This window comes from Cibotium barometz, chromosome 18 (assembly GCF_041138505.1).
Source record: "Cibotium barometz isolate CiBa-2024 chromosome 18, ASM4113850v1, whole genome shotgun sequence".
Taxonomy (NCBI): domain Eukaryota; kingdom Viridiplantae; phylum Streptophyta; class Polypodiopsida; order Cyatheales; family Cibotiaceae; genus Cibotium; species Cibotium barometz.
The window spans coordinates 34655141-34673059 of record NC_141063.1 but is presented as its reverse complement, the minus strand read 5'-3'; the positions used below and the strand labels follow the sequence as shown (position 1 = coordinate 34673059).

Genomic DNA, 17919 nt, shown 5'->3' with positions numbered 1-17919 from the left:
AGTGAGATGGGGAGCTAATAAATAAACTGATTAACTGCTAAATGATCACACTTACCATCATACTTACTTAAATTCGGTTGACTGCGAATGATGGTAAGGTAGTTGATGCTGCGGACTGCTAGTTGGTGGCACCTGAGACGGGGATGCTGAAGAGAGGTGCTGGTATCTAAGATGAATGGCCTCCTTTTCCCTTTGGTGCTCAAGTAACATACGTTCTCAATCGAGCTCTCGTTGGTGCTCCCAACAGGCGAGTCTAGCCTGACGCCGGTCTTCGTCGATCCTGCGATGGACTTCCTCATAGTCTTATCTTTCTACTTTTTCTGGTTGTTTTCTTGCTTCTACTTCTGCTTTTTCTTCTCTCCTTCGGGCCTCGTCTTCTCTTCTGTATGAATGTATCTTGAGTATGCAAAGAGTATAGTTGCTTCGTACTCAATTTTAGGTAGAATGCAGCCATGGAGTCCTCCCGAGGGGTGAAGACCAGAAGAGGCCGAAGCTTGCCTAAGGATAAAAATCCCAAGGACTAGAAGAACTCTTAGATGAGAACGGAGGGGATGAGTCAAGAATGGAGAGTCGGAGCCGAAAGGGAGACGGGGTGGAGGGATTGAAGAGGCGCAGGGAAGAGGAGAAGGGAAGCAAGGGAGAAGGGAGGGTGGAGGGGAAGCACCTCACAGGAGAGGGCAAGGAAGAGGGCAGGGGCGAAGAGGGAAGTGCAAGAAAAGGGGGGGGGGGGGGGGGGGCGGCTAAGGCGATGAGCTAGGGCGAGGAGTCGCAGGCGCGAAAGAGGGGGTGCAAGTGGCGGCAGCGCGCGCGAGAGAGGGGACAAAGGCGAGGGCAGCGCAGGAGAGGGGGGGCCACAAGCAAGGACAGGTCAAAGGGAGAAGAGGGACGCAGGCGCAAAAAGGGGGGCAAGAGGGGACGCAGGCTGATCGAAGGGAGCAAAGGCAACGAAAGGGGGTGCAAAGGGAGGAGAAGGGGCGAAGGTAGGGAGCAGCGCGAAGGGAGGAGAGGCGAATGCAACGCAGTTCGAGGACTCACAGCTCCTGCCGAACTCTTGCGGGTTGTCTATGTATTCCTCAGGTGCCTCCTCTCTTTCTCTTCTATACACCTAGATGAATCCACAAACATGCCCAAATTCATCGTATAAGAAAGTGCAATTTATAACCTCATGGTAGTCATCCACAAGACAATAAACCATCAACTCCGTCATGCATAGTATGGACTAGATACTACGACATCCCCACTAACATCATCAATGCCCATAATGGGTATAGAACTTGGTATCAATATATGTCCCCCCCCCCCCCCCCCCCCCCACACACACACACACACACACATAAGAGCATATATGCATACAAAGGACTGTGTAGTGAGTTTCGGAGATGCAAAGCAGACTCAACCATAATGAAGCCTAGCACTAAGAATCATAACAAATAGAAAGAATTATTACAACAAAAAGGTAGTTGATAGGCATATGCATCACTAAAGATAGAAAGAATTAACACAATATCAACTAGCTGCAACTTGAACGAAAACTTCACAATGTATAATTTGCATGTCCGCTAATAAAGCATAAAGATATACCAAGATAAATCCAGGAACATGCCCAAATTCACCTTATAAGAAAGTGCAATTTATAACATCATGGTAGTCATCCACAAGACAATAAACCATCAACTCCATCATGCATAGTATGAACTAGATACTACGACATCCCCACTAACATCATCACTGCCCAATAGTGGGTGTAGGACTTGGTATCAATATATGCTCCCACACACACCACCCCCACGCGCATACACACACACACACACATAAGAGCATATATTCATACAAAGGTCTGTGTAGTGAGTTTCTGCCATAGCTTCAGAGATGCAGAGCAGACTCAGCCATAATGAAGCCTAGCACTAAGGATCATAACAAATAGAAAGAATCATTACAATAAAAACGTAGTTGATAAGGCATATGCACCACTAAAGATCGAAAGAATTAACACAATATCAACTGGTTGCAACTTGGATGAAAACTTCAGAATGTGAAATTTGCATGTCCGCTAATACAGCATAAAGATATACCTAGATGAATTCGCAAACATTCCCAAATTCACCTTATAAGAAAGTGCAATTTATAACCGCATGGTAGTCATCCACAAGAAAATAAACCATCAACTCCATCATGCATAATATGGACTAGATACTATGATATCCCCACTCTTTCTCTTCTACTTTACCTTACACTATTGATTGCCAAGTATTAGTAGTAGCATACTCTGCTTACAAATAATTGTACACATGGAATGTTCAGGTTATTTCCCAAGCTTAACAGAAACCAAAGTGAAATCTTGACTCCAATGAAATTCTACTCACAAAGCTCAAATCATCGATTCCATCATGCATAGCATAGACTACATGCTATGACATCCCCACTCACCATATCAGTAGCCAAGAGTAGGTGCAAGTTCATGCATAAGATGTCACCTTAGTAGTCGATAAACCATCAAACTGAGTTTCTCTCACTTCTCCGGAGCAGACTCAGACATGATGAAACTAGCACTAAAGAACGTCCACACACGCATGCGTGCGCACACACACACAGTAACAGGCTCTGTTTAAAAATACCTTTATTGACTTCAGCAATTAAGGATGGTTTCATGTTTGTGAGGATTGTGCATGCATCAAGTCAGTTGCTTAGGTTGTCTTAGTTAAATAAATAAAGGGTATGGCAATGCTCACAGGAATTGACTTCATGTAACTAGAGTGAGTGCATTCTTTGGGTTAGGAAAGCGCCAGCTTTCCAAGGATGGCACCCGTTCTTGTACACTCAATCATCACCTTGCCCACCACTAATGGGCCATGGCCTTGCATTGATGGTCCTTCAAAAACCATATCTAGATACTCATGTGAGTCAGTTTAGCAATGGACACGGAGTTTACAGTTTGCGGATATAGATGGGGAGAAAGTGTCAAGTAATATCAGCCCTAGACCCAGGCAGACAAGTGAGTAGTAGAAGGGCAGACGAGGCAGGAGGATACAGGCTGTGTAACACTGACCAGGTAGAGTGGGTCCTAAAAAGGCAGACAATCCCCAAGCAGTTAACAGTGCCTAGTCAGCTGCATTTGAGAAACCAACCCTAACTGGATGACCCTCACACTTCAGTAGCAATAAGACAGAAGCGATCCCTCAGCAGAAGTACTCGAATCAGCATCCATCTCTGCCCCAGCCCTTGTCCCTATCCCCTTAAGCAGCTATGAAAAAGGATGCCTTGCACTTTGACTAAAGGTTCTACCAAGAAATGTAAAAATAAATCACATTCTGACCGGTCCAATAACATTAGATTTCATGTCCAAAAACAAAAAATGTTTAGAAAGGCTGACCAATTGAGCTTCTATTACCATTGTCAGAGCTAAGCATTGATTGGTCTCATTGCGCCCAATAATATCATTTCTGACTGTGTTGATTGCTAGCCTCAAAAAATCGTGATTCTCATTCAGAAGACAAGATGTTACTATGTATCCAACCTGCACACATGAAACACACATCCTCATTAAAAAGATACCTTGACACTTGCATTCAAACTTTTAATGGGAAAACAAACATTAGAGAGCATCAAGTAGTGTACCTCTTTTGTCAAAGTAAGCATCTATATCTTTAACCAACTGCCACAGCAGCCACACACACTATATTATATTGACACCCATTGGGTCAGCCAGGAGGGGATTGAGCCCAAGACCTACATGCACACACCCTAAACCCCGATCGCTGGACTACACTCCCATGGGCTCAAGAAGTGTGCCTTTTTAACACTTATTACATCTCTATAAATGTTTGAAGTAGCACACGTGTTAAACAGAAAAACAAAAAGCATTCTGATTGAGTTCGATTCGCCCACAGCTTCGGACAGACTGAGTACAGCCCAGGCCTTCTTTGTGAGGTCGCAGCACAGCTTCGACCCAGCGCCCGATCCTTTGGTTGGAGCCTCAAGCTTTCCTATGATAGTCTGCTTTCCAAGCCTCAAGAAGGAATACCTTCCTCTCCTCCCGGTGATAGGTGGTGCTATCAGGAGGGTGATAGAAACCCCCCCCCCCCCCACTGCCGCTTCAGTTCTTGCGCGGACAGCTGGGATTCCATCCCTTCGTATCTGCATCTCCTCCCTAGACTCAGTGCCTCACATCATTTTTCTCCCTAGTCTGCGAGGGGATCCGATTTTGCAGAGAGTTGAGTACTCTAGCCTCCCAGGCCAATATTTCATTTGTCACTAGATGGGACACCTCATTAGAGACTGCCCTCACCGGCAGTCCAAGAGCGCCCACCCCCCCCCTTCTCTCATGGCATACATGCCCATCTAGCATGGCTTCGCCCCAGGACCAACACTGTTTACTCTCCATTGAAACCCACGCTTCTAACCACTCTTAGCTATGTGGATTGTCTCATGGAACATCTAAGGGTTGGGGGGCCCACAGTGCTTCCAAAGGCGTGGTGTCCTTAGAGAGGAGCTCCACAGAGCAACAGATGGTGGACCCATTCACATTCTCTTCTTACAAGAGCACCATCTTTCAAAGGAACGGACCCGCCACTGCAGAAAGATCTTGAAGGCAAGGTTGTTAGAGGCGTCAGAGGCGTTTGGTACGAGGCGGGTATGGTACGCACCTTGAAAGACTCGTATTTTTTTAGAGACGTTAGAGGCGTGTTAGAGGCGTCTGTTATATATATATATATATATATATATATATGAAAGTTGAGAGAGAGAGAGAGAGAGAGAGAGAGAGAGAGAGAGAGAGCCTAGAGTGTGTATGTATGAGCCTTGAGGGAGGGAGAGAGAGGGTGTGTATAAGAGAGGGAGAGAGAGTGTGTGTGTGAAAGAAAGAAAGCTGTATTAAACGTCTGCAAAAGGCCAAAATGACCTATGAGACCAAAATAGTCCATCCTCATCATCTGGATACATCATCAAGATTCAAGGGTACAAAGTAAAATGAAATGAACCGGTAGAGTATAGAGAGAGCTCCAAAAGTGGGTATAAAAAACATCATCGTCCTAGTGTGTTTGAAGTTTGAACTTTGAACTTTGGGTCTTGAGAAAGGCTCAAGGGAGGGAGGGAGAAAGAAGAAAGAAAGAAAGATATATTAACGTCTACAAGAGGCCAAAGTCGGCCTATGAGACAAAAAATAATACAACTGTGTTCTTCCGGTCATCAGAAGAAAAGAAAGAAAAGAAAAAGTGTGCATGTGTCTGGATACAACTGTGAATCATCATGGATCGGTGGAGCCCATATACAAACAATATAAGGGGGGGTGGGGATGTGGATGGAGTGCTAAGGCAAGATGCATCTCTATATGCTGAAGGGGTAGTACAAGCATGCTATGCAGATCTATGGCTAACACCATCCAGTGCCATAAGAGGGATATAAGATATCATACATCGCCGATGCTGAGGCTGTGAATGGCGTGAGAGGGGCTGCCTTGGGCCCTTAAAGCCCCCGTCTAAAGACTCACACCAACAAAAAAAAACAAAAAGCAAAAAAAAAAGCTTTTTTGTTGGGTGAACGCCTCGATCAGTCAGTTGAACGCCTCGAACTGTTAGAGGCGCGCCTCATAACAACTATGCTTGGAGGGAAGGAGTTATGCCTTCTGGTCCCACTCTTTTGGCCCCTCCGGGAACCAAAAGAGCAGCTTTTGCTGGCAGTGGTAAACTCAAGCACCATCGTCGTTGGACGGGCTCCATGGGTTACCATCAAGATAGGGGAGGACTATGTTGGCTTCCTGAATGTCTACGTGCCGAACGTGGCAGCCAGCAGAGCCATCTTTTCGAGTACAATCCGTCAGTCCCTGCTACCGCAAGCAGATTTCTTGTGTATGGGCGAGGACTTTAACATGCTGGAGTCGACCGATGACACACTCAAAGGTGGCATGGCCACTATAGCAGGTGCAGAGTACTCAACATGGAGGAGTTGATCTTGGCCCTCATGGGACAAGATCCTTGGCATCTTCCAGAGGTCAGACGTAGTCCCGAGAGTCTGTGTTTCTCCAGATCTAACAGGAGGAACACCAGCCCTAACCTATCCAAACTTGATTGGTTCTATGTTGGCGAGTGGGCTTGTAGGCGTGGCGGCATGATTGGTATTTTGGTTGGCACTACTTTTTCCGACCACGCACCAGTTATGCTCTCCCTGGATAGTTGTACGGCCACCGGATGATGATGACGAAGAAGATGATAAGCTCCAATGATCTCTACACCCTTGGTCGATGGATTCAAGAGGGATCCATGCTTCTTTTATACTTGTAGGAGGCCCTGCTTTTTGACAAAAGCGGGTCTAGCTTTGGTTTTCGTTTTAGCTTTTTGGTTCAGCTTAGTCCCCTCTTTCCAACGGTGACCTTGGCTCGCGGTCAACCAAGTTTGACTTTCTGCTTTCCTTGCTTTTTGACAAAACTGGTGCTTTTTCATGAGCCAACTTCAAGATCCATATTATCATGCTTTTATCAATCTGTCCATGTGTCCGGGCATGAGTTCCATCATGTGAAAAAGAGATAGGAGGACCAAATAGTTACATTCCCTCCCTCTTATATCGCAATTGTCCTCAATTGTGGAATACATATGTTCCTAGTACTAGCCCCATCTGCTGATCTTGTGCATCTGGTCTTTCCTCATATATGTCGTGCCTTCTGCTTTTCTAGCAACATCTCTATGCCTTATCTTTGACCGATATCCTTGTTCTTGATGGGACATCTTCAAGGCCTATCACATATGTTAGATTTAATAAATGCATACTTACCTTCTGCAAAAACTAGACACAAGCTAGTCAGCAAATAAGTATGCATCATTTGCATCTACTGAGTACTCTAGGTACTGGCTAGGTAGTATGGAGCCCAATGGACTATCACATGCTATAAATCCAAGCATTGTCCACACATCAAAAACAACACACAAAGTCAAAGAAATTCAAACATACATCAATATGCAATGCACAAGTAAAGATCCTCCTGTTCATGGATTGTCCTATATGGTTGCATCGAAAACCATGCTGAGCTATCTGGCTCCCGAGGAAAACCACTCAAACTATCGCTCAAGGCCATCTGGTCACTAGGACCGCCGAGAGTTTTTCAATAGTCATCTGGGCCATCTGGTCGCTTTCACCGCCCGACTATGAAATCTAATACAGTCATCTGGACCATCTGGTTGCAATGACAGCCCGACTGTGAAATCCAATAGTGTCATCTAGGCCATCTCGTCGCAATGACCGCCTGACTGTGAAGTCCAAGATATCTGGCATCGTTGTCGTCCAATGGGTCATCTTGTCGGAATGTGCAGCAAAAAAGAGAGAAAAATTAGAGAGCAACAAACTGCAAAAGAGCAAGAGAGGAGAGACGGTGTCGAACTCAACTATATACAAGAGTATATCCGGTATAGAGCTATGGGGGGACAAGGGCCCCAATATATATGGGCTGGGGCTGCAGTCGCGGCCCTGTCTAAACCAGGCCGACAATCCCAAAATGTCCCATGACTAGATAAAAAACCAGCTGGCCAGCCCACGACCATGAGAAAATTGGTCGGCCACCGGCACAAAACAAAGGGCCCCACCTGAGCAGCCAAATCCTACAGGCCAACAGGGAAAAAACATCACCCCCACGGGCCACGACTGGAAAAAATGGAAAAATGGACAATGGAGAAAAAACGGAGAAAACTTAACACAAGCAGGCACACCCACATCACTAGCCCTCACTCCCTACAGTGTAATATGGTACAATAGGAGACGACTGCTAACACTCTCTCTCAGCTCTTGGATGTGAAACCAACCCCAGTGCGCTGGAGTGCAGACGGAGTAGCTGCTAAGATAGAGGCTTCGTGAAGAGGTCCGCCACATTGTCCTCCGTTGAACAAAAAACTAGCAAGATGTCACCATCCAAAATCTTCTCTCAAACAAAGTGATATTGTATCCCTATATGCTTGGTCCGGGCATAGAAGACCAAGTTCCAAGCAATAGTTGTACAGCTCTGGCTGTTGCATTGAATGACTATTGGTTCCTTCTGTGGAAATCCAATCTCGCCAAGTAACCTCCGCAGCCACACCACCTCGCAAGCAGCACCACAAGTAGCCCAATACTCTACCTCAGTGGAAGACAAGGCAACAGTTGGCTGCTTCTTGCTACTCCAAGAAATCCCTCCTGAGCCAAGGGTAAAGCCGTATCCTGAAGTATCTAATTGTGCAACAAATGCTAGCACCTTAGATGCATCATATTCCCCATGAAAGGCATTAAACTTGAGAGACTTATCACCTGCCTTAAACTCCTTGAATTTTTGGCATGTGACTCATGCTCTTCCCTCTTCCCCTTCCCCTTATCCAACGGGACAGCCCTCTCTGCATGGGCTTCATGAGCAACCAAAGGTATTTCACGAGGCACGGTGGCATGTGCTCTATGAACCTGTGGCCCAGATGCATGTGACCTCCTTGGATGATGCAATGTCTCACCACGAGACAACTCAATGGAAAAAGTTCTTCGGCTTGCACGCCGACCACTCTCACCATAAGATACATGCTTTGAATCCACTTGGCCATCATGCCTTCCACTGGCTCCAACATGCACATACATGTTTCCTCCTATCCCATGCGGAGTAGATGCATACACAGTGTGTGTAGCAAATACCACCACCGGATGAGAGAATGAGTCGGATACAGGCAGCAACGAATGAGGGAACAAAGTCAGGTTCGCTGCAGTCCACTGGTGATAGGAGTCAGGTTCGCTTCAGTACGTCGGGTGAGAGGAGAGATTCGCTTCGATTTGCCGGGTGAGAGAGGAGTAAGGTTCGCTTCGTCTGCCAAAAGAGAGAGAGAGAGAGAGAGAGAGAGAGAGAGTTGGCGAAGGTTCTTTCCTCAACACCTTCCTCTACATGGCCCCCGTCCAGCATACTTACGTGTGCCTATTCTTCATGGCAAGTTTCATTTACACAAGACGTTCTTCCAAATGAACTTTGGGCACCCACACTAATTCTTGCCCCTTGCCAAAAGTTTAATGAATGTGAACTCATAGCCTTATAAATGCAAATATTAGCATAGTTATAAATATAACATTAGAAAATGGGTTAAAAAAGAATACTTACCACCTGTTCACATGATACACCAACGCGTCAACAGGCACGCACAACCACAGTACACAAGGCGTGGAGGACTAGCACGACATAGCAGGCAGCCACACCAAAACAAGTCACGCGAAAACAAATCCAACATACAAAGATGAATGCACGTGCACATGTAATGGACAAAATCTCCCTTTCATGAAACTTGTACAAGACATTCTGGTCGGGCATGGATCTAGCGCGACAGAATGTGAAAACCTTGGCCTTCCTATGGAGTGACAGTCCCATAGGCAAGACGCGGTACAAACACGGATCCTTCCATGAAGTGACACTCCCATGGTAAGACATCGTCCTAGCCATACACGAGTGGCACGATACAAGCTCCCATCCATATGACACGATCCTAGTCACACACGGGTGGCACAAGACTGGCTCACGTCCATGTGACACGAAGTAACTAACCCTTTCACATGAGACACCGGCCTCGCCTCATGTGAACATGGCACAAATCTGGCCACTCTCTGGAGTGACAGCCCCATAGAAGTGGTACCAGAAATGGAGATGGCCCAAATGAGCCGCCAAATGGTAACAGTCACATAGTCTCTCCTATCAAGGTAAGACCGAGTGTAGAGAGGCCAGCACTTTGTCACCACCATGGCTCCTATCAAGGATAAAAGATAACATGGAGCCTTTTATAACTTTAAGACCCTTTAACACACACATGAAAGACAAAGGATTATTAAATCTCATTTTGGGGGACATCTTGGATAGAGAACCCAATAGACAACATAAAAACATCTAGAAGGCCCACTCATAGTCTTCCTCATCGAGGGAGACTTGGGCGGTTGCTACATTAATTTCTTCGATCGGCTCCTCTACTTCAACTATCAGATTTGCATGGTGCTTCACCTGCTCTTTCGTTGGTTTCTTTATGTCCCAGCCGATTGCAATATCTGCACCTCAGCTTCTTATTATTTACCTTCCAGTTTTGAACCCCTGAAAAAACCTTACCGTACTCAAGGTTGCTGCTGGATGACTGTCTTTCTTTAATCCTCTTTTTTGATCATCAAAGCCACCATGTCTTCAAATGTTGTTGAAGCTAAACGCAGGACTTCAAGTGATTGCTAAAACTGAGTAACATCCTGCATACTCTTTGTGAGGAATGCCATTTTGTCTTCATCATCCAGCTCACAGTTTAGACTAGTGAGCTGTCGGACGAGTGAGTAAAACTTAATTCTTCATTATCATTCATCTTGAGATCATAAAATTTAAGCTTAAGAAATACTTTTGAGTTTGTAATCTTATTGCCAAAAATACCTTCCAGCTTTTCCCAACGCAACCAACATTTGCATCAGTAGTACTTTCACTTGTCAAGAGATTCCCACGAAGTGGATTCCCCACGTGATAAACAAAGATGCAATTACTCCTTATGGGAGGAGTATGGGAGGTCATTTCCTGCGATGAAGGTGCTCCCACAACATCGGGCACGGAATTGAAATTGTGGAAGCAAAACAACCAGAGAGCCATCATGATTATATGCCTCGGGCTTGTAGACTTAGACTCATTGGTACATCATGGTGGTGCAAGCTTTTTCAAAGGATGTGCTTCAGGACAAAGGTGGAAAGCAAAAGAGCTTAGTAGGTGCAGAGCAGGAGTGACGCAGGTGTTGTGGAACTAATGGCGGCTAGGAGATGGGCAACCACTTGAAGGCGGAGCTGCAGGTGGTGGCACAGCTGGCAAAGGAGCACAAGGCGGCGAGCTGGAGACAGTTGGCAGTGGAGGAGTGGAGGAGCTCAATCGGTGGTGGAGTGGAGAAGCTTAGTGTTGAGCAGGCGGAAAGGCTGGCAGCGGTGGTTCTTTCAACAGTCGCACTACCTGAAGATGCCACTGCGGCCAACGGGCTGGGTGGAGGCGGCACCCTCCCCACTAGTGCCACCCGAGTATGGTGGCAATACTGGCGGTAGGCGGCAGCATTTCAGGTGGCGGACAACCTTGCTCTGATACCAATTGTCAGCTCAATTAGGGTTAGCAGGGAGGTTGCTATGGAGGCCTAAATGGATACATGGTGATGAGAGTAGTAAAGAGTGAGTGAGAGATGTAACAAACTGAAATGAGAGGAGCTCAGTTATTGCACGACTCAATAGTTCTTTGATTGATGATTATGCTTCAAAGAGTACAATGCTTTTTATGCACGTTTGGAGCCTTATCTTTTGACACGACACACTAGGGCAATGACACGTGGCGAGTGCCCATGACATCACTGCTTATCACATACATACATAAGTGGCTACAAGTGGTGAGTCACACGCAGTTACACAAATACTCACATAAGTGAGAGTTTACACACGTATAAGGGATGTTCACACATGGACACAGGTGGGTACACAAACAGAGACTCCGAATACCCAACATGCCCTGCATTCTTGTAGGTGTGTCACATTAGGGAATCATCTGTGGCTACCAGTCAGTAACAATCAATCCCAATTGTGCTTCCACATGCTGTAGCCAGGCATTCTACAGTGCACAGCATGATAGAACTTTGTGCAAGTGTAATCGTTAAACCCTTCTGCTCTCAAGTAGTCCACACATGCAAGACCTTGGTATGGGTGGTTCACAGGATAGGTGTGAACTGTAATGAAAAGCATTTAAAGAATATTTGTATTGTGCCTTATATATTGCATAGGAGAACAAAGTCCAATGACTAAGAACCATCTCCTCTCTTGCGGCTTGCAGTGTCGCAGTACAAGCCCTTGAGCTGTTGCTTTCAATTGCCGTGTAAGGGGAAACATGCAGAGGTGGTGTCGAGCATAATCACACCTTCCCAATCTTTCTTTGATCCCTCTAGCTCCATGCCCCTTAATAAAACCCTGTCACCACACCTTAGCCACACTTGCATATGGGGATTTGGTGGTTGTTTGGCATTCTCCCATATGTGACAACATATCGACTATAGATATGTGCCACCATACAAGGATGCAAACACCGCGAAATAGTAAGGGGCTATCCTCCTTATTCTTTGGAAATAGTTGGACGAGGATTGTCCTTCATGAGAAGTAGACTTTTGAACACCTCCCAAATAACTTCTTCATCGTGCTCTCTTGATAATTGCTTGTCCCAAAGCATCACCATGCTCTTCTAATGCATCCATAGCATACTCCATGGTGTTTTGCTCTTGATCTTACATTCCCTCACCCTCCAATTCGCATGGGTTATCAACATCCATTCTCATTGTCTCTCCTTACATTGAGTGGAGTCAATTCGATCAAACTCTTCTAGGCCTTTGTAGTAATGCTTTGCCTAGAAGTTTGCTTGAGAATGAGAAATTGCGAGAGGATACTACGTACTATTCTATTTTGTGAATATGTGTGTTTGACCACTTGAAATCAAGACATGACTAATGATTCATGCCAAATTTTGGTATAGTGCTACTGGAAAATAGTTCTTCTCTATCATTAAACCATAATAATCTCATTGTGCACATCAAAAAATGCTTTTAAACCAATTTTTGATATCCGTAAGAACTAAGTTTCCAAGCATATCGCCTATACAAGAGAGGCCATTATGATAAATTTTTGCCAAACACGAACCTAATAACTTCAGATTTAAGATCAGATTGAACGTAAGGTACTCCAAATAACAATGGAAGAACAATCCGCAAAACTTAAATGTCTTCACCTACTTGTTTCTCTGCATATTTTGGAGCTGAAATGAGAGAGACAGTCTCCATGTGACCAAAATCCACGTCATAGCCAAGCATGTAAATGTACAGCATCTTCCACACATATTTCTTCTTTTCATATGGAGTCAATCCCTATCAGTTCATCACAAGTTTTTTAATAGACTTTATTACTATAAATATACAATTCTTAACAATAATCAATGATCAAATAGAAAAACTGTGTTTAGAAAGAAATTCTGGAAACAAGCATAGGCAACGAGCACAAAGTTAGCAAAAGAGAACTTGAATTCTTTGTCAAATTTTGCCACAATATAGCCAATTATTTTTTAAGTTTTATGGATATATTATCGTATTCATGCCATTTCTCTATGACCAACAAACAAAATTTAAGTGCACACTCACAACAAACCTCACACTGAGTAAAAGTATCAATACAAAGAATGTGATAAACGCATCCTTGTAAGATTATTGTGCTTGTTAACATAAAAACAAGTCTCATTGTTTCCAATGACTTTAGAATCCTAGGTTAACCCTAACGCTAATCTTAGGTTAGCACACACCCCTAGCCCTAATCCTAGGCCTGTCGCGATGTACCATACTTCCCCTCTTCTGTTCAATTCATGTCCTCATGAATGCATAAGGAGACAAGACTATGTAAGCAAATCCCTAGATCCGGACATCCATCAATAGTATCTACTCAAGTCTACCAACAAGCTGTCTACTGCTCATGCTCTTGCTTCATAAGCTATGAAGCGGTTGGCCATGCTTAACAGCAATGATGGTAAGTGTGGTCTCCACTTGAGATCTTTTCTCTTCCTTAGTGATAGAAGGAAGCCTCCACTTCCAAGAAAGCCTATGCTCTGATACCAATGTAACTCGCGGCGGGTGCCCGGGAAACTAGGGCCTTTGACACACTTGTTGATACCATCAATGCATATTAAAACACTTCAACATGGCCATAGCCTTAACACATCCATCATCACTTTGCATAAAACATAAAAGCTGGACAAAACATCCACAAATGCTGAAAATCCACATAGAGACTGGAATAGGCCGACCCCCCCCCCCCCCCCCCCTTGGAGTATTTTATTACCCAAGGAGAATAATATCAAATACAAGCTTTGAGGGCCTTACTCTCCCCACGGGAGATGCCGGATTATCCATATACAAATGCCATAACACAGCCCAACATGAGGCAACCAAGCCGGAACATAGGCTGTAGAAATGCCGAGCCAACAACATAATCGCCCAGCCCGGCCAGCTGCGCTACTAGCCAGGTCTCCGCCGCTGCCGCGTTCTTGGCGCAGCCACTCCTGCTACGGCCGCCGCCGCCTAGCCCATCGGCTCTATTCGCCGCCGCCCGCCCCTCGACTCTGTACTACGGCTCCCAGACGCTGCGACCACCGTTGGCATCCATCATCACTTTGCATAAAACATAAAAGCTGGACAAAACATCCACAAATGCTGAAAATCCACATAGAGACTGGAATAGGCCGACCCCCCCCCCCCCCCCCCCCCCTTGGAGTATTTTATTACCCAAGGAGAATAATATCAAATACAAGCTTTGAGGGCCTTACTCTCCCCACGGGAGATGCCGGATTATCCATATACAAATGCCATAACACAGCCCAATATGAGGCAACCAAGCCGGAACATAGGCTGTAGAAATGCCGAGCCAACAACATAATCGCCCAGCCCGGCCAGCTGCGCTACTAGCCAGGTCTCCGCCGCTGCCGCGTTCTTGGCGCAGCCACTCCTGCTACGGCCGCCGCCGCCTAGCCCATCGGCTCTATTCGCCGCCGCCCGCCCCTCGACTCTGTGCTACGGCTCCCAGACGCTGCGACCACCGTTGGCACTCCACCTCGACCTGCGCTGGCAGCCCGCCTCAGCCTGCGCTTGCCTACCCCGACACCTGCACCTAGACTGACTCCTGCAATACAAGTCCCTTCCGTCCGTACTGCACTCGCCTGCAGCACTTTTCATGTGAGTAAAAATATGCATTAAAATAAACAAATTTTGCAGACACTTCTGTGCAGGTCAGATTCAAAGAAAAAAAAACTGCAGGTGATACAGGGTTCAAGAAATTTGGGGGATTTCTCAATTTGAGGCCAAATTGAAAAATTGGACATATTGCTTTGCTTGCAATTTGGAGATTTTCCAATTTGAGGTTAAAATCAGCAAATTGAGCCTCTTTCAGTTGCAAAAATTTGGGCCTTTTGTGAAAATTGGCCAATTAAATGCACATTGAAGCTATTGGAGTGCATTAAAATTGGGGCTTTTCATATTGGAGCATGTAATTGGGCATTACAGCTGTGATTTGTCGCATATGTATACACATTGTGTGTAATTGGACAATTTGGTGCAGGTTTACACTTACTTCAGTTTGCAGACAAACATTTGCACAGGACATTTGGTTGCCTGGCAATGCACATTGGTGTTTGGTTTGCTTGCAGGTATATTTTGTTGACATGGCTCAAAATGCTAATCGTGTGTGGTGATGACACACGCCCGCTTACCATACAGTCAACCACGCCTCAAAGGGGAGGTACTCAAAGAGCTCGTGATGTAGAACCTGCTCCCACACAAAAGCAGAAGAGATGGGACTCTAGAGATGCACAGGCCATGTCATTGATAGCCCTTTCAGTGAAAAGGACTATTATTCCGCACATTCGTTCTTGCAAGACATCGAAGCTTGCATGGGACACATTGGAAGCAATGTATCAGGTACGCAACGAGGCAAGAGTTGCCTACTTGAAGAGGCAATTGGATCTTCTTTCTATGGATGAGGGTGACTCCATGGGGCAGATCATCTCACCAAAGTGAAAGATTTGCAGGAACAATTGCTCAACATTGATGAGGTTATCCCAGACAGACAGATGGTCACCAATACTCTTCATTCTTTACCACCTTCCTACTTGGGCTTTCACACCTCTCTCAACCTCTCAATGAGAGGAGGTGGTGATCCCGTCACTTTTGAAGAGCTGGTGGATTTACTCTTGCAGGAAGAGCAAACAAGAGCAAATTTATCAAGCAACCGTGGTGGAGACAAGGCATTTGCAGCCAAGGATAAGGGTAAAGCAAAGAGCTTTAAGCATGGGGGACAACACTCTAGCAAGGCTGGTCATGGACAGCCCTCTTCTGGTGGTGAACCGTGAAAAGTCTGACAAAGGGGATGCAAACAAGCCCAAAAAGAAGGGCAAATGTCACTACTACCAAAAGCCTGGACACTACATCAGTGAATGTAGGAAGCGGATTGCAAAAGAGAAAAGGAAAGAAGCAAGCAATGCGGTAGCAGACTCTTCTGATGACAAAGCACAGCAATCAGCTAATGTAATCCAGGAAGAGTACACTTTTTTGGTCACATGCACTAGTGGCACACCAAGTGCTTCAGACAATGATATGTCTTGCATTGCATCTGACAGACAGATCACTTCATGCAAAAATGTATTTCAGCACTTGGTTTATGCTTCAAATGGCCGCACTGTATCATGTGCAGATCATACCACATATCCAATAAAGGGAATTGGCAATGTCATACTTATTGCAGCCAATGGTGCCAATATATGTATGAAAAATGTATTGTATGTTCCAGGGATAAAGAAAAATCTACTCTCCGTCTCAGCCATAAACGACCAAGGTTTAAAGGTTGAATTTGAAGATGGGAAGTGTTTGGTAAAAGACCCATCAAAGGGTTATGAAATAGTCACTTCTGGAACACGATACAAAGGCTTGTATAAGTTGGACAGCTATGACAAGCGTACTTATGATGCAAATGCAGTGGCTGCCCACACTCCTGATATGCATGACGCAGAGCTATGGCATGCTCGTTTTGGGCATGTAAATTTTCAGAGTTTAATGCTTTTGCAGAAGCATCGTATGGTTGATAATATGCCGCCTCTTGAGTCTCCACCAAGACATGTATGTGAGGGGTGTATTTTGGGAAAGATGCAACGAAAACCATTCCCCAAAGATGAAGCTGTTAGAGCTGAAAGTAAATTACAGCTCATTCATAGTGATGTATGTGGTCCAATGCGGACACCATCCATAGGGGGGCATCTTTACTTCGTCACATTCATTGATGACTACTCCAGGTTTGCCTGGGCTTACCCCTTGAAAGCGAAAGCAGATGTGTTTACATGCTTTCGACACTTTGTAGCAATGGCTGAAAATATGTGTGGATGTAAAGTCCAAACACTCCGCTCAGATAGAGGTGGAGAACACATGTCAAATGCATTCAAGGATTATATGCTTCAAAAGAGCATCAAACACCAATGTACTGTGCCTTATACACCGCAACAGAATGGTGTAGCTGAAAGGAAAAATAGATCTCTCATGGAGATGGCAAGATGCATGGTGAAAGCACAAAAGTTGCCTCACAAATTTTGGATGGAAGCTATAATGTGTGCAACTCATGTGTTGAACAGGTGTCCAACAAAAGCTTTGAAAACCATAACACCATTTGAGGCTTGGTATAGCCGAAAGCCAATAGTGGATTATATGCGTACATTTGGGTGTTTGGCATATGCACATGTGCCAGAACAACTCCGAACAAAGCTAGATGACAAAGCAATGAAATGCATTTTTGTGGGCTACAGCAATGAGAGCAAAGGATACCGTCTTTATAATCCAACTACACAAAGGATTTTTGTCGGTAGAGATGTGGTATTGGCTGAAAATTCAGAACAGCCCATGTACAGCTTGTATAAAAGTAATGATACATCATACAAGCATACAGGACATGTTTGATGGACTATTACCCATTGCAATTAGAGGGGATTCAGATCAGCCAGCCCCTACACAAAAAAATCCTCATGTAGAACATGTGGAACAGCCAGCCATTCAGCCCCCTTCTATGGAAGAAGTGGAAGATCTTGTCAGGGAAGAGCAAACAGCCATAGACACAGCCAAGTCAGTGCCGAGATGGTTGCTGAAAACTTTGCAAGAAAGCAAACTTGCAGCTCCACTCACAGGTAGAACAAGGGCTAGTTCCAGCCATGCTTTGAATATACATCGTGGGGAGTCTGCATTAGTAATGGGTGGTCTCAGAAGAGCCTTCTTCTTATGAAGAAGCACATGAGAATGAACATTGGGTGCAAGCTATGCATGCTGAAATCTCTTCTATCATAAAGAACAATACTTGGGATCTTGTGGAATTGCCTAAAGGCAAGCATGTCATTGG

General features: G+C 45.2%; 1 protein-coding gene across 1 annotated transcript in view; it reads right to left on the bottom strand.

Annotated features, from left to right (window-relative positions):
* Positions 1-17919, bottom strand: part of LOC147629240 (AP-2 complex subunit alpha-1-like) — a 66848-nt gene that overhangs the window by 27713 nt on the left and 21216 nt on the right. The window contains exons 2-3 of the mRNA XM_086812497.1: positions 12741-12872; positions 3389-3514 (exon numbers count right to left, since the gene is read on the bottom strand). Coding sequence (XP_086668623.1) covers positions 3389-3514; positions 12741-12872 — 258 coding nt within the window. The remainder of the gene's footprint in view (positions 1-3388; positions 3515-12740; positions 12873-17919) is intronic.